The sequence below is a fragment of the Bombus pyrosoma genome, linkage group LG1 (genome assembly GCF_014825855.1).
Source record: "Bombus pyrosoma isolate SC7728 linkage group LG1, ASM1482585v1, whole genome shotgun sequence".
In the NCBI taxonomy this organism is placed as follows: domain Eukaryota; kingdom Metazoa; phylum Arthropoda; class Insecta; order Hymenoptera; family Apidae; genus Bombus; species Bombus pyrosoma.
Window position 1 is genome coordinate 3,272,593 of NC_057770.1, and position 25,396 is coordinate 3,297,988.

Consider the following 25,396-nt stretch of genomic DNA (forward strand, 5'->3'; position numbering starts at 1 on the left):
TGAATCCACCGTCCTAAATACAAAGTGTAATTGATCTCGATGGAGAACGCACAATCGTACCTTCGTTCGCTCCGTGTTCCACTTAACTAATTGATCGACATGCGTCGCATAATTAAAAATCACGACGAGCAGAATCGTGGAATATTAATAACTAAGATTAAGGTAGAGTGACCAAACTCTGTTCGTCGTGTAAAATGCGTTTACAAAATGCATTTTTGCGAATACGAATGATTTCTTGCGAAATATATAGTTCTTCCTTGAATTACGTGTGTTTGTACGTATCTTCCACTTTTCATTTCTTTTTAATTGCCAGATAGATAAATATAGTTATTAGTAATCGCACGTATAAACTAACTTTCAACTGAAATGCGAGGCGAAACATTTTCAGTTGAAGATTCATTTAAGATTAGAGTAATAATTTTGAAGTAATGGACTATATGGAACCTCGGTGACCAATAACATCGAGGTTAGAGTCACGAGATGCGACTTGGTCGGAGATGGAGACATTCCAGTCAATGTTTACGATGCCGGAGTCCTACTAGGTTGTCGACTTGATAACATCGCATCTGCGGGCCACGGTGTCGCTACGAATCATATCCCAAGATCTCGATCTACAAGATATCAAGACACTCCACTCTGATTTCGACCGAATCTCGTCCTATCATCTTAATCCTGTTCAAAACCACGTCTAATTCTTGCTAAACGCAGTGCTCTGCGACACCGAAGCCTTCTCTAGATCGTATCCACGTGCCGTGCCGTTAAATTTACTACCTTACAACCACATAGCCGTCGACAAATTGCGTCTTTATTTCCAAATCTTATTTCCAAGCATCGTCGTGGCTTCTGATCCACAGCCCAGCGATCTTAAAAATAGCGCATTATAAGACCGTTCCTGTGAAAACCACTGCTCTGTAATTATACTATTTTTACCTGCAATAAAGCGAAAACCACGTAGAAATCACAAAACGCACGACTTCCTCCGGTTTCAGGCTGAAAAACTCGCTGTAAAAGCTGCACTAGAAAAAAATCGAGTTTCAAGGAACATTAAAAAAGGCCTTTCGCGATTCCAGTTTTACGACCTCCATTACGAGCGGTCGTAACGAAAGCGAAAAATCGAAAAGAAAGGAAAAATCACCCCTTTTCCCTTTTTTCGCTGAAGATATCTTTGGAACGCGCGCTGTGATCAATGCATCGCCAACGACGGTGGTAACGTCTGGCCTGTGTAATTCAGATTCGCGTTTTCCAAGGGAGGAACCAAAAGAAGAAACCGAATATGGTAATTCCTCCCGGTCGTGACCTTACCTTGCTTCGTTGTGTGAAAGAGGATTGTGTAGGGCCAACGAGCGGGCGAAATTTTTTTCCACCACCGATAGCTTCCTCGTATCCATTCTCTCGACTTCCTGCACCGCGGAACACTGCGGTGTGGAATTTAAATAAAGCGAACAGCTTCCGTCTAAACGCCGCGGGCAGACCGCTTCTTTCTCGCACGTTACAGGTAAGTTTGAGTAAATAGAACGGTCGCGTGTCCCGATGGCTACCTTCTTCTCTATCTTTCCGCGCGGTACCATTTGTTTCATCTTCTGAATATCACAATATTCTTCGAAGGGTGTTTGGGTTATGGGCGTTGGATAGAGATCGCAATGTAGAGAACCTCCTTTAGGGGTGGTTTGTTTCTGGATGATTTGGAGCAATTAGCAAATACAATGGATCCTCGTGAAGTCGTAGAAAGGAATGGTTAGAGCGCGTGTCAGAGAAATAACAGGTATACACGGATTCTTACAAGAACACGGCAAACGCCTACGACCTAGAAAACCAGAGATTTAATTCGAAAAAGAAGGATTAAGTAAAATATTAGTACGTCAAGTGGTGATAAGAGGTAAATATGATAAATAAACCAGAAGGCCATTCTAAGCCGAAAGACAAATTATTCTTTACCAGTTGAAAAAGCCAGTCGTCCCATTGACGACTCGATCTCAGTTTACTGTAAACTGCGCGGAACTATAGAAGTTAGAAGAGAAAGCGACCAGCTCCGAATCAAATGCAAACTTAATAATTTCGAAGTAATAAAGTTAGCAGTGATTTAATGACAGACTGTAAGCAACAACACGTCGCCAGCTGGACGTCGTAAATTAACGGAGTTTCGAAAGTGCGTCACCAAGTTTCAGTCCGTTTTGCACGTAATTCCCAGTAGTCCAGTCACCGCTTTCGGACGCTAATATTTTCCGCCCTGCAAACTCCTTCTCTCGGTTCCCCGCTCTTCCAACTGTAATCCCATTTCCCGTGTTGAATAACAAACGAGGACAAAGAATGGAGGGAAAAGAGCCCGAGACAAAACGATATTTACGCGTCCATCGGAGGTTACATCGAACTCTTACGTCGTTGCAAACGTCGAATCTGTATTCAATGTTTGGAAACGCGTGAAAAGAAGCGAAGAAGCGAGGTTGCTCGAGGAAGAAGCACAGCAGGATTATCCCCGGGGACGCGTCAACGTCCATATTCAGACGGGACCCGCGATTTTTCCGGAATTCCTTATCTTCTTGGGATGTCCTAGCCGCGAGAATCGCCGGGGGAATCGAAAATGTCGACGTTTCAAAAGAACGCGGCCGACCTGTTTCTCGCGCCAAAGGTTTCCCTGCCCTGTGATCACAATCGTGTTTCTTCCCTTGCCCTTTCTCAACTTCTCCCTATGCCGCGCCTCTTCCTCTCTATCGTTCCCCTTCTTCTCTTTTTTCTCCCTTAATTTCATTCGACCGTTTCGCACCAACTAAACCGAAAACGATGAGAGACAGAAAAAACGCAAAAGGAGGGTAACGGGGTGGTAGAGGGAAAAAATTCTTTGCGCGGAATCCCTCGTTTCGACTCGCCATTACCTGGCCCGAGAGAACAACCAGACCACGCTGATGATGCTCTTACACCGTCGGGACTTTTGGAGAGAGACCAAAAATATCACCCTTATAACAGAGGGTCGAGCACTCGGCACTAATTATTTCTGGTCAAAAAAGCAAAGAAACTATCTTTGTGAGAGGAGAGAAATGAAAATGTCGAATTTCGTGCGCGCGACGTTCGTACGCGAAGAGCGCGGTTGGTAATTCAGGTAGTCGTTCGTTTGAAAAAAATTTGTTCAAACGAACATTCGGGCCCTGTACCGCGGCTCTTTTATTCGTTGCGATAGCAGTTTGAATAAGAACGACGCGATAACCATTGTGCGTCGGATGATACGTTTCAATTAGTACAAAAGAAGGGATAGTTGGAAAATCGTAGAGGGCTTGCGCGCGCTTTGTACGTACTCCTTTTCTGGTAACTAAGTTCTTTTTTTTTTTCTTCTTTTTTTTTTGCATGAGTTTGTGGAACTGTTATCCGACGGTTTAGCGAGGCTGCTTTGTTCCCGTTTTGGGACGGCTGTACAAAGAGCTGTTGCCGCGGACATACGGGCTGATATCGTCCGTACCATTGTCTCGCGTTACACGAAAATGTACGAAATGAATCGATCGAAAGTACCAAAGTGTCCCTACGTGATATGTTTATCAGGTAGGACGAAATAAGAACGAAAGCAGTATAGGGACAGCGTTGAAAACGTAAGCGATATACTAAAATAACGAAATGACGGAGCACAGGTCGTAATAACGTAAGTCAGTTGGCTGTTATCGTTCGGAAAATATCGTTCTGAATTTATCGTTATAAACTATCCGATATAAAATATCCGGAAAACGTATCGTGGCAGGATATACAGTTATTAAATAATTAATTATGAAACTAAGAGACGATGTGTTCAAGGGTTGAAGTACGTGACGAACTTCTCAAAATCTTGATTTACACGATTATGATATGCATCCCCTTAAATTTTGAATTATTCTGAAGAAAATAACAAAATCTCTTTCGCTTTTAGAAGGAACGTAATTATAGGTAGGTCGTAAAAAGTAAAAAATTCCAAAAAATAGGATAACCCTAATAGGTACAGGTGTATGGATTATATCGAGCAACGATTCCAAAACGATCAATGAAAGGAGGGAAGAGAAGTATGACAATGGAAAATTCCAGGCATCGTCCGTTAATTAACCGTGCCGAAAAATGGAAAAGGACGATGCTGTGGTAAAAGGGGGTGAATGTCGCGGAACGCGGCCGAGTGCATTTCTTTTATTGCGTATTTTTAATTCAAACACGGCGATCGTGGTTTTAAAAAGCCGCGCTTCTCCTGAATGCCCATTACTGGGAAAATTGTGAAAATACAGACGCGGTTGTAATGGTTTTCCACGCTCGTTCCGAGCGACTCACCCCACGTGTAGCCGTGTACTCGTCGCGAGTACGGTACTGTAAAGTCTGCGAGGCTTTTGGGTGAATCGGCAGGCGGCGACATTTGCTCGCAACGTTATCTCAGATATTCTCGCTAGTTTGTCCGTCCAAACCAGATCCTTTAGTAACGGAACTACAAACTAGTGCATCCGTTGAGTCACCGACAGATCCAAAAGAAAAGCAGACACTCGACGACAGTGTAAATTCTACTGTGTCAACGAACGATCGATTGGAACGTTGCGTTGTACGAACTGCTCGGGAATCAAAATGATTAATACCATTTTTTACAAATTTCTCAATTACATTAGAGTTACGTGGTTAACGTTTAAATCTCGAGAAACCAACGACTTATTTGCTTAAGTTCGCTTATCGCGAGAATATGCCACAAATAATGGTAAACGTTGTTTCACGCTTTCCAATTTATATAGAATTGATCAGCGCGGCTTCTCCGGATGCAGGTCATGCCATGGAGAATAACATAATTTGGTAGAAGATTAAATAATATCTTTTTTCAATTAAATGTTCGAACCAAACGAATTACAGGGCAGAAGCTTCACACGTGAAATCGAAAAAGGGAAAGCTGAATATTTGACGTTTTAATACGATCAAGGGTTTATAAAATACGAAAATTTCAATCCAAACTACGTTACATCGTCGTAATACACTTTTAGGATTACGTTAAAATTTCCAGTAGATTCAGATGTAAAATTGTTGCTTCCGTAATCTGCGTTGTGCATGTTACGCAACTATGTATATTGGTTTCGTGAAATTCCAGCAACGTAATATTACGAATAATTAACGTACATTGCTTCAATGACACTTGCGTCAATCAAAGGACGATCAAAGTTTCGTTTTTCTCTCAATTCTTTCTTTTTTTTATTTTTAACTAATAAAAGATAGATTTAGTAAAAAAAAAAAAAAGAAAGAAATTACATTTAGCGAACGAACGATTTACGAATGACTGTCTAATTACCGATGTAATTTGCCGCGGTCGCGAAGTATTCCGATTAAAAGCGCTTTCTCCACGACGTAATTACATAAGCAATTAGAGCAAATAAACGTTGCTTTTACAAGCCATGATTGCTAGCTTGCTAGATTCAACAAAACTAATTTTCCTGGGTATAAATTTAAACGGACGCTCGCAAGTTCCGAGATGTATTCATACGTGCACTGCTGACTTTGCGCCATGAATTATCTACTTGCTATACCGCGACAAACTTTTAACTTCCATAATCGCCATCTTTTTCCTTTTTATTTCTCGGTCGCTGAGTTACTTTCTCTCCTTCTCGAGATCGTTTTAATATAAACATTAATTCGTTTTTTTTTTTTTTTCTTTTTATTTCGTAAACCGATTTTCGTCGCTATCAACGTTCCCATTGATTAATTTTAATTATTCTCCCATTAAGTTTTCAAAAACTTTGCAACCTTGTTGTCACAACGATCTCCGCGACAGCGTGAACTCCATGTAAATTACAACTAGAAAAAGATCATAGGAAAATGAAAGTACGAAGGATGGCGAGAAATTCTGCTAACAGAAATGACAAATGCGTAATACGGATTTGCGCCCAAAAAGATAAAACGTGGCACGCGTTGCGACAGCTGTGAAAACAAAACTGCGATATATTTTTGTTTATTACAAAGAAGAAAGGAAAGTTTTTAGAGGGGACAAAAAGGATAAACATCTGAAATTTAAAACTGTGAAGCGAAAAAAGGTTTGATAAATTGGCAGGCATATCGCTCGCGCTCTAATGAGACCAGCCTCTTTTTGCTTAAACAGATGAAATTCAAGAATGAAATATTTGTCGCGATGGTATCTGTTTCAGGGAACGGAAAAGCGGTTCATCCAATTGATGATTTATCGCCGATAACTGAAGTTATTGCCCGCCGTGAATTCCGGAATTATCGCGAGATTGGTTTTTTTTCGAAACAATGAAGATGACACAGCTTCGCACAAAAGCGACAATAATGAGACTGTCAGTGAATCGATCCAATCTCGAGCAACCATAAATCGTCGCCTTTTTCCGTCCCTTATGGATTCTTGCTCGATACGGTCGATAGACTAAAACGACGTTGTTAAATTCCAACATTTCTTTGAACTGACTTCCCTCTGACTTTCGAAAAAAGCCAACTTGACATCCACCTTTACGATTTGTTCGACCGAGGAACAAAAATTGAAACGGCAGTGCGAAAGTTTCCAAAATTTATTGAAAATAATAATAGGAAAACGTAAAGCATTTAAAATTTAGAAAAAAGCGAGCATCTTTCGCAACGACAGAGCTTAAATCTAAAAGGAATATTTCGATAATTCCAGTTTTGTAAAGTTTTCAGTAGACGATACGAATCGATGATCTTAGACAGATAACGAGACTGTTTAGTATATTAGCGTGGGGTAAGTAGAAGATAACAAAACGCAACAGAAACCTGCAAAATATTCCCAGTCGCTTTCCGTATCGACTGGTGGTTAAGATTTTAGACAGAAACGCCAGAAAATCGAATGTATTCTGCTACGGAATAGCAATTCTCCATCGAGGAACCGGCTGATAACATCGGCACTCAAAGTCGGTAACCGGAATTCGAGAAAACTACCCTTTCGGGAGGAAAACCATCCCTGCTGCGTTACCGACCTTGCAATTCGACGAACATTGTCGGCTACCGCCCTCTGAAGAAGCCGAGAGCGCATGCGCGTACCGTTTCGATCGCGAACAACCCCTTTCTCGTTAAATCGCACGTATCATCTAAGTTGTAGGAGGATGGAGAAACGATACGAAGACAGACAAAGACAGATAATAACGAGAATACGATGCATGATGAAAATGTGATTCGCGAAAAGCTTCGTTTCCCGAAAATGTACGAAGATGTATATTTTTTGCAACAGAATAATATATGAAACACAACGTGAAAAAAAAAGAACGCGAAAGAAAATGCTAAAAAATTTGATGGAATTTTAACCATGAAATATTCAGGTGGAATTTTGCCAATTGAACTATAAAACATGGGGGAGGGGAAGATTTCAGCAAAATTTTCCAATTCGAAGTACGTTCGATGCTAAAGCAATTAAAACACGTAAAAAGGAATTCTCGTAGCGATGCGTTTAACGCCTCGACTTCACGGCGTTCCATTTATCATGGTCGCTTGAGGAGGTGGTGTAAGGGTGAAGATGTGACCGTTGTCGAACGAGAAACACCCGCCTCTCGAATTTTACCCCTTAATGGAGAAACTTGCTAGGAGCCTGGCTGCCCGTACCCGTTGCTTTTATATCCGTATTTTACGAGATTCTTTCCCAACCTCTTTCGTCACCCACCCCCTCCGTGCCCTTTACGACTTCCGCGTTTCATTTTCGCCATGGCGCTTTTCAGTTTCGCCCACCCGCTGCTTCCTTCAGCGACGAAAACTCGCCGAACGAAGCCGACTTTGATAAAGCTCATAGAAAATCAACGAAGATAAGCGAAATTGTTAACAGCGATGTATCGCGAGAAATCAACGGACACACAAGCGAAGCTGTGTAACCCGCAGGTCCGTGAAGGGAAGAAAAAACGACCGGGCCAGTGAACAGTCACCCTAAGCGGTCGTTATTCGCTGAGCGATTACACGGTGAACATGCAACGATCAAACGGTAAATTCGAAACATTAATTCACCGCTGCGACCCACGAACGCGAGACTGTCGCCTGATAAACTCGTTGAAAACGTTTCCTTTCTGCTCGGACGGCAGCCACGAGGGTGGAGTTCGTTAAATGCACTTTGCCGTGCTGCAGCGATTTTAAAAATTACCAGCCGAGAGAAGCAAAGAGAGAGAGAAAGAGAGAGATTCTTAATGCGCCTTCGTTGAAAGGCTAACGAAGTTTACCGAACGGACGGTTGTTGAAGCGGAGAGAAAAATATAAAAGAGGTACCGCGACCAAGAAGCGCATACGAGTTTCGCGATTATGCAAAACAAGGAACTGGGAAGAGCTCGGCTTTTTTCCCCGCGATAGACCGAGCGTAGCCTTCCCTTTTAGATATAATTTCTGTTGCCAGAGAAGAAAAAACTTGGCGTCGTGATTTAGTAGCGCGATTCGTGGCCGTGTGTGCGCCAGCGCTCGCTTCCACTTATAAATTTCCGTTATACGGTGCCCTTTTGGCCGCGAGACGCAGAAACTCGCCGGATGCGCCACGCATAAAAAACACGAACCTCTTTTCCTCCCCTCTAGCCGGTGAGTAGCGAAAAGTATTCGGCGTTATAATGGAACAACGACTATTAGGAGCGAAGAATATCATCGTCGGCGCGGTCGTTCACGCCGCGAAGGCGTTCCTCTATCGATCCTTCGGCTGCGTTTCGCCTGTGGGAGAGAAAGGGAAAGTAGCCAACCGATTCTTTCGCTTTATCATGACCTTCGCACCCCCGAGAAAAAGTCCGCAACTTTCCCCATTCTCCTGTCGCTGTGTGTGTCTACCTTATACACGGAATCCCGTCGTACAAAATTCTATTTTCAAATTGTTCGCACGAAAACCTAAGATCACTGGGGTTCTTTGAACATGCAGAATTTAACGACGTTAGATTTTCTGGCTTATACCGATAAAACAGAGTTACGAATATTTATGCTCAACAGTGACTGCAATAACGTTTGTCGAAAACGCGAATACCTCCGAGAGCAATGAATTCAACGCTGGGAAATAACACTGAGAGATCGCCCACACTTTGGTCGTGGCTAGAGGTTCTAGACAGAAGACGTAATGCAGGAAGGCCTTACATCACCGGAACACATACTAAATGCTCGGCATTAAAAGCGCGTTCCGGGTTTCGCTGGACCGCTACGAACCCGTGGTATTTACCAAGAGCAAGCTTTTTTCCGCGAGAACGCTCCCATTGTAATATTAACATTAACCCTGCAGTCGCAAGGTCGAGGTATACGCACAATGCGCTTTCAACGTGTCGTTCTATGACATTCTCCCTTTATCGATGTCAATTCTAGCAGAACCCAATCCCCATCCCATTTTCAGTCGCGATTCGGCATTGAACGCTTTAACACGCAACGAAAGGGGCAAATTGACCGAATGGAAAGTCCGGTTACGTTGTCACAACCCCGTGGACGGACGCGAGTGAAATTCGTTGCCTCTAGTCGACTGCAATTTTGTACATCCCATTTGTGCAGGCAAGGGTGTCGCCGTATGAAGAAGCAAGCGCATCCCTGAATAGGCTAGGGGTTGGTCGCGTGGCACGTTGAAAAAATAAAACCAGGTGAAATTGCGTTAAAGCGAATTAGCCACGCTAGGCTTGATTTAACGAACCAGCCTGTACGGTATGTTTACCATGAATATGAGAAAAGGGACAGGCCTCTTTGTCCGACACAGGGGGACGAAACGAAAGTTCAGGTCACGTAAGCGACTCCCGTGGCGTTTCTCCTCGATCGATGAACCCTACTTTCCGTGTAAACGGTTCCTAAAGCCATCGAACTCCAGCCACGGCGCAAAATGACAAGAAGCCTAAAAGCAACCTTGGGCGACGCGCCACCGCGTTGCGAAGCTTCATTGGAAATTCGTGACCTACTTGCCTCTCGTGCTTTTCGAATCTAACGGAAACGCAGGCGAGCCTTGGAGAATTTTAAGGACGCGAGAACCTCTCCGTGCTATCGTTGAAAATACTTGCAGATGTGATTTTTCATAGGAGAAGATTTTAAACTGCGAATGTGAAACAGACGGAACTTCCATGGAACGAGATTTCGTGCTATTCTCTGGTCCTATAAGTGGAATAATTTTACATTCTAATAGACGTCCTAGAATCGAGGTGTTTTAGTATTTTTTAAATTCTTTTTCAACACGTTGCCTTTAGAAAATCCTTCGACTCGAAGGTAAGTCCTTATTGACCTTTCATGTTTTACCATGATCGAAGTATAATCTTTCTGGATGATCTTTCTTTCGCTCTGTCGTTATCCACACTAACACTGGCTACAGGAAACATTTATACGCCATAGTATTTATTATTCCATTTGCAAATTAATTCGTTAGATCCAGGTATATTATATCGCTTAGTAGCGTCTTTATGAAATGTAGAAACTGATGAAAAAAGGAAATGTTTGCTCGCAAAGCAAGATTATGTGCAAATACTTCTTGTAGACGCTGTATATATCAAACGTTATGCTATCTTCGAGAAATCAGAAAAAACAAATGGAACCGATACGTTCCTCGGCAAAAAGGAAAAAGTCACCATCGAACATCGATCGAGCTTTTCCCCAGCTCCCCGAGGTTCCAGCTTCTCCAAGCGTAAATATTAATATCGTAAAAGAATCTCGATCTTCTTGAACGTATTTATTTGCCAGTCCCATGGGCTACCCATGAAACGTCCCGTTTCGATTCCAAGTAATTCTAGCCGCGATCCAATATCGGACGGCCATAACTCGTGCCCGACAAATCGCAATTCATGCACACGGGAGCGTGGTGCAGCATGGACGAAGGTATTAGGAATTCCTCCGGATGTGCTCTCGAAAGACGGAGACGCTATGCATGCATGAGTTACGTTCCGGTCGAACCGGGTCGGTGAGTCATTAGTAGCATCGCGACGACAACCGTGAACTTCGCCTGCGGAATTACATTGTTTCTTGGCGTTGCTAACTGTACGATAGTATAGTCCGCGTTGTCTACGATACGTCGATAATATCTCGATGCGATCTCGTTGCAAGTGTACGTTGGTTGGAACGTACGTTAGTTTCCAGTAAATCGAAACCTTTTCAACCTTCTGTTCCCACGAAATTCGAGAATTCGAAACTTTAAGAATCGACTGCCGTTAGATCGATGGAAATTGTTAGAGGTAAACTTTTCGAAGGTAAGAAACGCCTGGTTGAAGAGGTGAAAGTAAAACCAAGATGGATAATGAGGCAAAGGGTGGATTTGACGCGACGTACGGAGGCAAGTTTCGTTGCCTCGTTTTTATTACGAATGTCAATCGATAACGCGGCTCCTACCTACCTCGAAGTTTAACGAGTGGAAGCAGCTGTCCAGGCGGCATTAGTCACCGGGATGTAATTTCTGGCCCACGCCCTGTTCCGCGTGCATTTGTGAAAACCGGAGAACTCGGCTGATTGCTCGCGTGCACTAAATAGCATTAACGTTCGACGATTATTCTTTCGATATTTCTACAGGCACAGGTTGAACGAAACTAATTGCAGGCAACTCGAACCCATCTCTGGAAGTCTGTAGCAACTAAGGATAATTGATCCAGAGAGCGCGAACTACGACGAGCATGGATGCATCTGTCGATTTGAATCCGTGGCGGCGTAACACCGCATCTGGATGTACATCTCGAGAAGCTCACCGGGAAGCGTTCGAAATTAATTCCTATTTGCAATCGACGTAGCAGCGCCGTGGAACGGGATACGTTTGCAAGACCGCAACATTTTACGCTGCATCGATGAAATTAACAAACCCGGCGTGCTGCGATGATTCGAGCATAGTTCGTTCGACACACAGTTCCACGTTAAATTGGTCGAAAGATGTATAAATCCCACGTGAACCGAGACGATTGTCGATAAAGGGACAACACGCAGCTTTGGAGCTTTCAGCGAGCACCAACTGCAACACTTAATTACGAACGCGCATAGGCATACTATTTTCCGGTTCGACTGAGCCGACCAGCATTACGCTTTTCAAGAACATTAAACACGGCCAAACGAGTTCGATAAATTGTCACGCGAGAGATACGAATGGAAAGAGATAAAGTGGAACGCGAACATTGGGGATTGGTAAATAGGAATTACGCGCGGTGTTTGCTTTTAAAATTCAAGCCAAATGAAAAATCGCAGGCGCCAAAACAAAAATAGCCGCGAAACGAAAGCGGAACGAAATCGAAACGGAATCTGAGCGAAATCGAAATCGAAACGAAATCGTTGAAGCAGCGTGCGGCGAAAGAGAGAGAACTTGTAATTGAAATAGATCCGGCTAATTGTTATTGCGCATTGCAGCGCGTAGATATAATCAGGTTGCACGGCAAATAACATTGATTTTCAATGATCGCTATTATTGGACAAGCGGTCGGACAGCGTGGAAGCCGCAGAGGCGATTTTCCTTTCGTCCCCGATACTCGGGATTTATCGAGTGATTGATTCCAATCAGTTATCCAACTGTTTATCGAATAATCAATGCCGTCGTCTGTTCGCCGATGAGGTGCATGGAAATTACATTTCGCGGACACGCGGTCGCGCAACCGTGCGACTGGACTTTCGTCATCGAAAATTTATACCGTCCCTGTTCATTTGGCATCGATAATTTTAAACACAACCACAGCCTGAATATAGTGAAAATTATCGAGAGACATTGATAAATGCCACGAATATTTTAGAACAATAACTTCATTCGTGTTCAAAGATAAAATGGAATTAATATATTTCGACCTGTTTGAAACTTTTCGACACAGAGAAGCGAAAGATTAAAACTATGTACATAATAATAATAAACTAAAAGTAAAATCATGTGATTTTATGAATAACGTAATAAGTCGATCAAACTGAACATCATACCAAGAAAAATGTATAAAGCGGATAAAATGGATAAAGTTTTCATAACGTAATTCCAAACTGAACGCGACATTGTCATATAAAATGTACGAGTTTGCCTACGAAATGCAATGCGACCGATCCTCAAACGTCCAAAATTGAACCCTTTTCGATAAAACAAACCAACAGTGGACGAGATGGGAGAAAAGCATCGAACAAATCAGGCGTAGGCAGTCAAACAATATCACAAGCTAATTTCCCGGAATCGTGTGCCGTTTGTTCGTTACGCGAGGACAATTATAGATTAATTTCATCGAAATAGAGCAATAGGCCATACCGCGTACGCTATATCAATTCAATTTGATTCTGCGAATGGTCCATCGGTTCCACGGAATTGTAAACAGACGTATTCGACGGGGGTGGATTCCCATTGCGATTATCGTCACGATTCGTATAGGAAGCAGGTTACGACGAATGAACTTTCTCGTCGTAACCTGCTTCCTATAGGTTTCCTTAATGACGCACATTTTTACCCCGACCTTTGCGTCTTACATTTCGACCCCGTTCTATCTCCATCCACGATCAAGGAGTTTAAGTGGGAAACGATGTAATATTCCAGAAATAAATATTTCTAACATAGATCAAAGCTATTCGCGTGAAATTTCACTCTGCGTTCCGAGTATCTTAGAATCTAAAATAAAATATTTCAGGATTTACAGTATTTATTTCGTGCTTGTACACAGTGCGATTCTATTCTGGAAAATAATCTAAATTTTGTTCATTTCGCCGCTTACATCGTTTACCGTTTAGATTTCTCGATTATCGATAACCTGTACGAGACACGATTGCACGTATATGGTCGGAAGGCGAGAAATCTTCTTTCTGTAGGGATTCAAATTTGCGATTTTTTAAATTCATAACACTATGACTAACTTTGATCATCCTAACTAATGTCACTCTCTCTCTATGACTTTTTCTCCTTTTCATTCGCATATTCTTCTCTATACTTATACTAATATTAATCGCTAATCTTAATCGCTTTGGAGTAAGATTAGACTGTGTGACTATTGTTTTTGAGGTCGGAGAATATACGCGAGTAGAGTTCGTTACAATTTCATGCTACTGCAAACTACCTTGTATGTAGAGAGGCAAAGTTTTCTCGTCTGCGCATTACTGAGAAGTTCAGTTAGCACAGGGAATGCTAATTGTTTAGAGAAGTAGTTCGTAGTAGAATATGAAAAACGGACTTCCTGAAACGCAATGTGCCTAGATACGTCGCGTATTTACTTTAAAATATCGATAATCGTTCGATAAAGTAATAACTCTTGAAAGAAAATTCTTGCGATTTTTGCTTTTTCCCCTCAGATATCAGCATCTGAGGAGAACAGAACGCAAAACCAGAAGAAGCTTTCGCACAGAAGCTGATGGGCCGCCACCGTGTTACACCGATATCCGATATCGAGCGTCTTCCTTTTAATGGGTATAGCGATACACGGCCTGCTACGTCTGACACACTTTTATGGCAATCAATCGAAGCCGTAAAACCTTCTCGAGTCAATACGTGACCTATACAGATCTGGTTTCCCGTCTTGACCACCACCGTTATAACGTCTCGAGGAATGTTACGACCTAACCAGACTTGAATTACGTCGATCCCGTTTACGTTCGAAACGCGTTGATTTGTGCGAAATCACCTGCCCCGGCTAATCGTAAATCGCGTGGAATATTTCTACGCGCAAGGGATGGCCAGTTTTCTCAACTTCGACATTGTCGCGATTTCCTTCTCGAAGATATCATTCTCGAGTTTAGTATGTATTATGCCTTTTCAACTACGAAACAATTTTAAACTTTTTAGACTATACGAATCATGATTTTAAATTTAATTTTATATTTGTTACGGCATTAAACTCGCAACTAATTATTTTACTCAAATAAAAATCTGGATTGGAAAAATAGAAATCTTTACGCGATTTTTCGCCGGAAACATCAACGGCGAAAAGATTTCTTCTTAAAGTACGAGGTTGCTGTGTTCCGACTATCAAGAACAATCGCGATACGTAACAAAAGCCTAGCCGATCGGAACTCGCGATTGGCGAGTTCGTACAAGCAAAAATGGGACTTACCTTAAGCTGATGTTGCGGTCGTCTGAGCGCACCCTGGTCTCGTCGTCCGCCAAGTCGATCGGCCTCCGCTTCCAATCCCTCCATCGAGGACTCAGCTTCGCTCAACCAAGCCAAGAACTTGTCCAGGGACCGGTCGAAGTTGTGGAGGGAGTTCATCGCGGAATGAAGCAGTTTTCCTCGATTGATGATACTAAGAAGGATTTAATAGATATAGTCTTTCGTCACGATTCAGACTGTCTGTTGGAAACGACCGAATTCGCTTCAACGGCAAACGCAAGAACGAAATCGCGAAAGAATAACTTCTACTATAAAAATTCTGTCAACTGCGTTCAAAACGTTTAAATAAATCGAGTCGAATCGAGCATTTTCAAATCATACATCGCCCACTTTAAAATTAGAAACTTCTATTTGACAATTTTCCACTATACTAAGATAATGCGAATAAAACTATAATCGAGGCATACCTGGTGTTGAGGTTGTTGTATCTCTGATTGATAGTCTCCGTCATCTTTTTCACGCGAGTCGTGTCGTCCTCCTGATAAACGGCTATCAGCTTCTGCGTCAGCTGATTGAACTGTTCGATCTGATGCTTGTACTGGTGGAGCTCCGCGTGGAACGACTGCAAGCACGAACGGCGTCGAAATAAAATGAGGCGGACAGGTCACCGTGGAGGCGGTAAACTTATATCGCGAGCGGCTCCGTCAGACTCGAAAGTCGCGTCCCTCGATAACTCGCCAAAGTTAAATCTTCCTAGAGAGGGAGGCCGGGCTTTCATCTTTCATGGTGGCATCCCGTGCCGTGGAAACTTTTATTTGATCGGCGGGCGACCGATTCGCGTCGAGAAAACTTACAACAATCCAGATTAAGCCGACGAACCAAAAGAAAAATGCGTTCTTTTCCATCGCGTTCGCCCGACAAATTTTCTTGGATTTTAATTTCAAGGGAAACATTTCCATCGAAAAGACTTTGCCATTAAGGAAAAATTGAAACTATTTTAGAACGAGATGAACCGATAAACGAGACGTGAAAATGTAATCGAACGATCAATTAATCAATTACGATTGCAAGTGCCAAAAGGGAGGAAGAATCTGATCACTGAAAGCTAACATGACACCGGAAAGCTAACCTTTGTAAACGAAACATACACCGGAATCAAGTTCTGTTAAACAAGGCTGAAGCGTTAGCTTAGGACTTCGTAAAACCGTGAAAACTCTCGCGATGAATCGTTACGGTAATCGATCAGTAATAAACGATCTCGATGTTTCTCAAGTATCGTCTTGTTAAACACTCACCATATTCGGACATCGGAAGGGAAGTTTTTGAGATGCGAAATTAGAAGAAGGAATATTACTTTCTCAACGATGCGACGTAGTACGTCCTTTGTGATCCGCGCGTCGTAACAGAATAAACACAGAATGCTTACCCTCGATGATACCGCCGGTCGTTAAGGACGCGTAGAAAAGGACAACGATCGACAATGACAACAAGCGAGGCGGGGATAACGCCGTTAGAATCAAGGTGAACCCTAAATTCCAAATATATCGGCGTTGCTCGACGAAATAAATTACTCCGTGAATAGCCCATTCGGCTCTTTTGAATGTAAACAGAGTTCTGGCCGCGTGACGTACTACGCCGTGGCACGATCTCGCGTTGATTGGGAGTTTGACCGTTCTTTCGCCTATCTCTCGTGCCCACTGCTCGGCCATTTTTCCCTCCACGAGTCGCGTTATTCTGATACACAAAGCGGATCGTTGCTAAAAAGAGGTTAGTAGCTACCGGGATGAATACCGATCCGTTCGCTCCCTTTAATCGCGGTCGCGGCCTGTAACGAAGCTTCTAGCCGGCCATTATACTCGCGACCGTTTCTTTTTATATCCACTTCTTTTTTCTCCTTTTTCCTCTCCTCTTCTCCCCCCCCCTCTCTCTCTTTATTGGAGCAATCGCAGAAAATGCAAGCCGGTTAGATTATACGCGTAACTTTATTCGGTCATTTGCGTAATTTTCTGATGGTACATAATTAGATTATGGGATTAGTACAAACTGTCTTGATGGCGGATGAAATTTAATATCTGAGAAGAAGTTTTTTTCTTTTTCTATTGCTTTTTAAGCGACAGGTAAGAGCGGTCGGTGTACGGGATGTTAAAACTCGAGGAAGTAACCGCGTATAGCAGAGTAGCCTCGTATCACCGGTCTATCTGGAAGCTGGTGAGCGTTCTTATGGCTGGATAGGTGCAGGCTCCGGGGCAGATATCTGGTAAAATGGAATAAACTGGTAGAATACGAGGAACATTTTGCGCTAACGTCATGCGTATTGTTTTAAGGAACGCTCGTTCTCCGTGACTTCTTGTTTCCTTTCTCTTGTTACAACTTCAAATGCACTGCTGCTCTCGAGATTGCTACGTTGCTCCCTTATTCGTTTCAATGAAAATCGAGTTCAAGTTCAAACACTTGCCAAGTCTGAAACGCTTGCCACTCGACCCTAATGTATCAACGATTCTTTCAACCTCTACAGCGTAACGCGTTAAAATCCACAAAATTATCGTTACGTTGCAGGAGTAGTTAGAGTGGCGCCATGTTTTAACTATCTGCGACTTTCCTTCCTCGATATCTACAGTTTAATCGTTTTTTTCACTGACTTCGTGACACGAGCTACTGTCGTTAACAAACGTGACATCGCGTATAATATGTACTTCACTTGTATTTAATTTAAAGGAAGGACACGTAGTTACGTAATGAAACAATTACAACTATACCTTCCTTGATAACTGGCTAGATAAAATATCGACCCGTGGACACTTAACGCGATTAGGTGCTGCGCCCGAGAGATGTCTTTTACCAATACAAACTGTAATACACCTAATATACCCTGCGGAAAAGCGGTTTTCACAGTGGGAGGAAATATCTCTAAATTCCAGGTTATTCGATATAATTATACAAAATTAGAACGCGACCAAAATCGATCGTCATAATTATCAATCAACACTCGGCGATTTAAACCGCGCACCGAGCGCATTTACCGCTGCCAATAACACGGAATTCCCAGATGATCGTTCATTCAGTCTCCTAATCGCGATCGACGCAAATTGCTGCGATCAAACGGGAGAACCGGTTGCCTTCTGTCTGTTGCACAGCCATTGACACGAGAGAGATAAAGAGGAGATAAAGAGGACGACCCCGAGAGGTGGGTTGTCCGTGCACGGGTTAATGCAGCTCGGTTAAGAAAGGGAGAAAAATGCCAGCGTACCTTTTGTTCCCGGAGCTGTGCCTCGAGAACATCGGCAGTGTGCCCGACGGCCCGCATTTTCTCCAGCCGAGTTTCCATTCGCGCCAACCAGACCTCCACCTCGTTCCTTTTGGCCTCGTATCGCTGACTGTCCCCGAGCATCGCGTCCAACTCCGTCTTCCTCTGCATCATTTTCGAGTTCATTTCGTCCCAGTGCTCCCTCAGCTTCGTAACTGCAACAATAATCGGACGGACGTGCCGTTTTCATACGATCTGTGTGCCACTATCTTCGCGTTTGTTCCTATTTCTTCGACAATTTGTATCTACCTTCTCGCGTGCCGCTGTATCAAAACGGTCAAGCGTGATACACACTGTCGTCGAAAAGCTCGAGATTGCCGCGTGTTTCGCAAAAGGCAAGAATTTTAAGGGGAGCAGCTGAAAATCTCGTTACCTTAAGAAACTCTTTTATCGCAAGTTTATGCTCTATCGATGCCTATAAAGTTAATCTTAAGATAAAAACAAAATTAGTAGGACGTTGGATATACGTAGGAAAATTGGTTTCGTTATATATAGCAGTGACCTAATGGAAAGTTATAGCGAAATAGAGGAGAGAATAATTGTCGAGGAACGGGGATCGTCGGAGATTGAGCTGAAACGCGGGGCTGTCTTTGATGTAGATGGCTGACATAGATAGCGAATGCTTTTCACGACAGGTGATGATTTATGTGTTTAGTATTAGCGCAGCAGAGTGAAATACTCGCCCTGTAAGATACGATCGATTCGATTCATCGTGAAAACGAAAAGGGCGCCGGCGGATTAACTTGTTAAAACAACATACATAGATTATGAAGACAAGCTGCCAACAAACGGAATAAATTCAATCTGCGTCTCGTTAGAAATTCATTTCATACGGTTCCTCCTTTTACGTAAATCAAAAGTCCAATAATAGAGCGAAGATAAAGTACGCGGAGCTCCGGGGCTCGTTGCTAGGTTATCATAACCAATCAGTATCCTTTTGCAAGAACAATTCGAAAAAGCCAGGTCGAACACGGAATTAAACTTATATTCTGCTCGATGACGTTCGTAACAAGGGCTGCATGAATAAATAAACCTATCCAAGCTTTCGAACAATCGTTCCAATTAATCGATCCTTTCGATTCGCTGCTACCACGACAATTTCAATACTCGTCGGGCGAAACAAAGGAGATTTTAAATAAACGTAAGAATCACGGAATCGTATAATCGATCGTTGATCGTTCTCGAGAGGGTTAAACGTTCTGACACGAGGACGTTGAACACGATGCGCGCTCGAATTCGAGAGCGACCGATCATGTAGAGGCTCGTTAATCGAACGCGAGGAAGTCGGCCGCTGGCACGTGCTCGTTGAGCATCAAGAAGCACTTCTCAGCCAGGCTAAAATCCACGTTGAAATCCGCGCCAGACACGAGGAATCAGCTGGAAACTGTCCAAGCTGGTGCAGCTTAGCGGGAAAGAACGCGCAGCTGGAAAAGCGGGGTGCAAAGCATTGGCAGAGTTTCAACATCCGTAACAACAGAATTACCACGCGTGGACAGCTCTGCAGAATGGGGTTCTATAGTGTACCTTTGATGATGCAACGCATGTACAGGATGTTTCGCGACAGGGTGCCGGCAAACAGGACCGAGGCTAAAACGAAAACAACGTGATTGAGAGCGTCACACTCTCTAAATATCGTAGGATTAAAGTGGTTAAGCTAGCATGCTTACGAAAGGCGACTGGAACGAATCTGTCTCGTGGTACACGGTCTCTGTTAATATTGTCTGATGTTTTTCCGTAATATTTTTATTACCACCGCTGCTGGGATTATTGCGAGTAATTTGTAAAAGAACCGTATCGTTGGTTTTTAAACAGAATTTTAACGAATATGTTGAAAAACGTCGCTTTGTACGGCAGAGAATGAAAGACATCGTAATCTAGAGCACGCGTAATAATATTCGAAAACAGGAAATCCAGTTGCCTGTTACAATGCACGAGGAGAGACAAACGCGTAAGCACTCGAGGCAATTCGTAGTTTAGCGGATCCTCGCTGTTACAACCGAGCCGCTGTTTCCAGACAGTAGCACAATTTAGAATGATATAGAGATCTATATATCGTTGGAAACTAAAAAAATACATATTGAAATGAAAACAATTTCGCAGAAACTTTTAGCTATGCGTATGAAATATTTCGTGGAATATTTCCATTACAAACGGAACCATTAATATCGTAGAAATTGCGATTAATTCGACGAATACCTGCCAAACGATATCTACAAATATTTTCAAATAAAACTTCAATCGTTTCTAATTACAAATATCATTATATGCTAATTGCATTAAAAGAATCGTTATATCTTCGTCGTAACTCAATTATATTCCCTGTCGTACTATCTGTCCTTTGTTATATTTCCCAATTAAAGGAATCATTCGCGGGTTGCTGTAGGCGTAGCATCGCAGAATTCAACATACAATTAAATTTTATTCTTTAATATTTGTATATTCATATCGCATACTTTTGACGTTCCATAATCTTAAACCACCCTATAGAACCAAACAAAAACCCGATCGATCAACGTACTTCGTTCGCATCGATACATCATCGTGGCTAATTTTCTGACGGACAGAGAACGAAGAATTACGATCAGAGTGCATTCGCACGTAACCGGAAGCATATGCTAGTCTCGCAGACTGATATAATCCGACAAACCACGCATGCTAGACTAATGTCTGTAAGTGAAGAGGAAAGAGCACCGACTGGATGGCTACGTGAGCCTCGGATCCCGGGACCGGAAGTAAAGTGGCTTGATCTATCATCCCTCCCACTCGCGGAGTCTCCGAAGGGATACCGTGCAAAAGACGAGGAGGTTGTCTTCCAGTGGCTGCGCTCGATGACTTATTACAAGAGCAATTCGCTCTCATCGACCCCTACGACTCAGACCCCGCATGCCCTACCCTTTTCAACTCGTGTCACAAGCGTGACAAGTGTTCGATGGGACATTAAAGATGGCACGTACACTCTTCAAGCTAGGGACGAACCTTCAGCGTCGCTGAACTCCCAGTCATCCTCATCGCGAATGCGACTTTGAAATTTCAGCGTCGTTAACTCAGAGATTGTTCGTTTTCCTAACTATCGCGTGAATATATTTTATAGCTTTATGACAATTCAAATAATTACGAATTGTTATTGTCAATGAACGCGTTTATATAAAATTATTTGTTAGAAACTGTGTGTGTGTATGTATCAGTGTTAACTTTAATACTAAAGAACTAGTCTGTTAATAAATAAAAATAATAATAAAGCGAACTGGTGTTTCACGTTGCTTTTAAGTAGCTTTAAACAACTATAAGTAAAGCACGTAGCCTGGCCAACTTTTCATAATTTATTGCCCATTTTGCTCTATTATGTTCGATAAACACATTAAATTATAATACGATATGGAATTATTATTTAAACTGCTCGCGAATTTCATTAAATTCACGCACAACTATTTCGATTAATTAATTTCGCCAATCTACTATAACTATACAGGCTATAATATCATCGTACGTTGAATCGATAACGTTATAAGAGACACTAGGATAATAAAATTACTGGAACCTCCATACGTTTTATATACACGGTACAAAATTCCATCGAGAGTTACGTTTATCTTTCAACTGGTCTGTGATTAAACCAACTGAAAGTTATCGCGTATGGTAATTCTAGGTGCGTACACATAATAAATTATCACGTTGCATAGAAACAGTAATAAAGACGTTCGCACAACCATCGTACGAACCTAAATTACAGGTATACATTATCAACCGCGTTTAATCCATGTACAACGAGCGCAGCGGCGTGTGTCAATCGAATCGTCGACCACCTCATATTCTCTGGAGCCGTGCGTGACCATAACTGACGATCCTGATATTCCCGGCAGGCTAACAGAGTAGTCAACGAACCAATGTACGCGCGAACTCTGTATGTATAAACTACGACGATGGTAATGCGTTTACGCGATCGAATTCTGCTCGTGTATCCCATCGAAAATTCCATACGAAATTCCAACAAACTTTCCTACATTCCGATAAATCACTGACCAAAATCTACAATAATATTCGAAAGAGTTGCTGCGATAAGGAAACAGCTTCGTTTTCTAGTAGATATTTTGAACTAATCGACAAAAGCTAACTCGGAATCGATCAAAATCAAACTACCTTTCCAAACATACTATAAATTCATAGGCATACAACGATTACGGAAAATATTTTCTACGCTATTGTATTTGCTAGCACGAAGTATATGGAATTTCGTATGATTTGATGATTTCTACTTTCACTATGATTACGAACATTCTATAGAAATAAAATATGGAAGCGTATAAAATCCACTTCGTTGGAATATAAGGATATGTACAAATGTTATTAATAACAAACGTATAACCGTTCTTTCTCTTTTAATAAATACGATTCAAATGTTCTCCTGATTCGTGGCAAATGCTTCGTTTGGCAAATAACAGAGGTTTAGCGCCAAGATATACGAATATCGGGATATAATCATGGATATAGGAAAACCATGTCGACGACCCAGAAGATATGGGTCGATACGACTCGTAAGAAGCTGGTCGTGTAGCCGGCACTCGCGAGACTCTCGCTCGCGTGCCTTTTATTACCTAGGTGTCTAATGCACCTCTATTAAATTCAGATGAATCGCCTAATATATTCAAATTGGCGGACTAGCACCCTGGTGAAGCGAACGAAGAAGCATTCCGATTGAAATCGATGAAATACAAAGACCAGACGAAGAGAGAGGAACACGGTAAACGGTTGGATAAAGCGGAGAAGAGTGGGACGAAGAGGAAAGACGGGAAACTAGATGGGGAGGAACGAAGAGGGAATCGTCGGTTACTTTGGCGAAATGAAAATTGAAGTCGAGCAAAATCCCGTCTGAGCGCGTTATCTCGTCCACAGAAACGAAGAGAGTTCGTCGGCTCGCTGCCCGATGAACCGTTTATCAAACAGCCTGCACACGCGCGGAATTTAATTGTAAAATTGTAATACCGCCGAGTAAAAGGTGGATAAGCCGAGTTCGCGAACGAAATTGTCCGCTCTTGCCTGACCACGCGCTTACGATCCCGGACCATCACCGACGGCCAACACTGGCCAAATGTGGTCACAATTATCCGGGATAGTTTAACTGCCCCGATAAAATATATTCCAAGCCTTATTAGGCTCTTGCTGCCAGATGAGAAACGTTACCATTATGCGAACACTTAGACAACGCCGAAAGGATGGCTAACGTTTTCACTGATATTTCCGGGAAAAAAGGGTCCCAACGTAATTCTAACGTAATTTTTGGCAGAGCATATTGACGACTATTCTCGAGTTTTAGAGCGATGAACTTGTAGAGTAATGGCTGGATAATAAATAGCAATGCGTTGAATTTAATCTCCAAATTTTGCAAGCTATCGGAAATAACAAATGTGTATACATAATTTTACGAGCGTAGAATTAATGGCAAATGCAGGATTTCGACATTTCGGAATTGAAACATTCCACAATTTCAGATATTCCGATTCCACTACCGTATTAAATTATTTTCCGCCGACTAATCGCAAAGGAGCAGGATAACGTCGTTCAACGAATAACAGCAGTTAATATGGTCGATGGCGAAGGAACGAGATACTCGATTTGATCTTAGCCCAACGCACGGTATAGAAATCGCAACGGCAAAGGGTTCGATGATGGAACAGCCGATCAATCGAAAGCTATGCTGCTCGAGCTAAGTTCAAACTCGACCCCAACTTCGTTAAGCAGTCTCTTCAAAAGATTTCCAGGGACCCTTGCCAAGTGGATTATGTTGGAACGTGGTCATGGATGAAGTTAGTCGAAAGTTGCACGCTCTGTTGTTCCCTTGGACTCGGATTTAAAGCTGCTCGGTATCCGGATGTCCGAGCAAATAAGTAGAGTCATCCGCGCGAATCAGAGAGGACGCGGGCTAGGAAAGAAGCACAGTGTAGAGGACGCGTCTCGGGTTTTTCGTTCCGCGACGTCATTTCTCCATTCTGCTACGTGCACCCAAGTATCTCGTTGGGTTTGAGTGTCGGTAAACAGCGGCTACGAGCCAACCGAGTGTTCGAGTGCCCCTCCGTGCCGCTGAGGATCGAGAAATTGAAGAAGTTCACTTGTTAAAATTCTAACGCTCGGCGGAAAACTTTGTTCGCGCTGCCTCGCGGAAAGAACTTCAATTAAACTCGCAAGAACGGTCGGACCTGGAGGAAGGATGCACGCCTCGGAGGATTGCTTGAATCATCAAGCAGGATTCGTAAAATACGTGTCGCAATGGCTAGATTCTTCTTTACTTTTCATTCGTACCTGCTGCTTTAACTGGTTGGTGGATGAAATTGTTCTATTTACGCGTTAATTCGAAGAAAGTAAAAATTCGATCGAGTCGGAAGAGAAATGTTTCTTTAACGAATGACTTTCCTAATCGAATAAACTCGATGATATTCTGCCAACTTGAAATGTCTGGTACCGTCGCGACGGTGTAACAGAATCGAACGAGCCACGCGAAGAGACGAACAGACCGCACCGAGCCACGAAATGAGACTTTACACGTGGCGAAATGGAATTTCCGATAAACTCGACGATTCGAACGCCACGGCGGCTGTATCGTGAGATTTTTCTCTTCCATTACTAGCTGACAGACGAGTTTTTCTCTCGTCGTTTCCCGATCTAATCTCGAGTCGCAGAAAATCGTCGAATGGAAAACGACGAAACGAAAAAAGAAGAAAAGAGAGGAAAACTCGAAACAGACGGATGTCCTAAACGCGCATAAAAGAACAGTACGTTCGAGGTAATTCGTTCACGAGTGGCCATTCGTAGCTGAAAACGTACCTAACAAAGTTGGGCCATTGCAAAACGTACGAACGTCACAATGGCGCAATCGTTTACCCTCCCGTCGTTCGTATCGCAGTCCTTTCTTTCGTATCTGCCCCCAGAAAGCGGGTAATAAAGACGCTAACGGCACCAATGTGTGTATCTCTTGCCGCAAAGCACCTCAGAGTTTGGGACGCTCGTTCGCGAGGCCATTTGCGCTCCTCTCTGCATGAAAATTTAACGCCGAGCGCGTACATCCGGGCACTGGCTTAAATGCGGGATGTGTTTAAGCGATGAAGTTCGTGGATACGTTTCGTACATGGCAACTGACTAGGGAGTATCCAATTCTTTTTAATTTTAACTCGTGTTTTGCCTGTTCCGCTGTAATATTCGACTAAAAAACGGAAACGCCTTCGTTCAA

General features: G+C 42.8%; 1 protein-coding gene across 9 annotated transcripts in view; it reads right to left on the reverse strand.

Annotated features, from left to right (window-relative positions):
* The window catches only part of LOC122571259 (dystrophin, isoforms A/C/F/G/H), a 438,419-nt gene that overhangs the window by 283,030 nt on the left and 129,993 nt on the right, over positions 1-25,396 (reverse strand). For all 9 annotated transcript variants that reach the window (XM_043734851.1, XM_043734846.1, XM_043734833.1 and 6 more), the window contains 3 exons: positions 18,121-18,332; positions 15,341-15,495; positions 14,877-15,066 (listed from right to left, as the gene is read on the reverse strand). In XM_043734851.1, the coding sequence (XP_043590786.1) occupies positions 14,877-15,066; positions 15,341-15,495; positions 18,121-18,332 (557 nt within the window). The remainder of the gene's footprint in view (positions 1-14,876; positions 15,067-15,340; positions 15,496-18,120; positions 18,333-25,396) is intronic.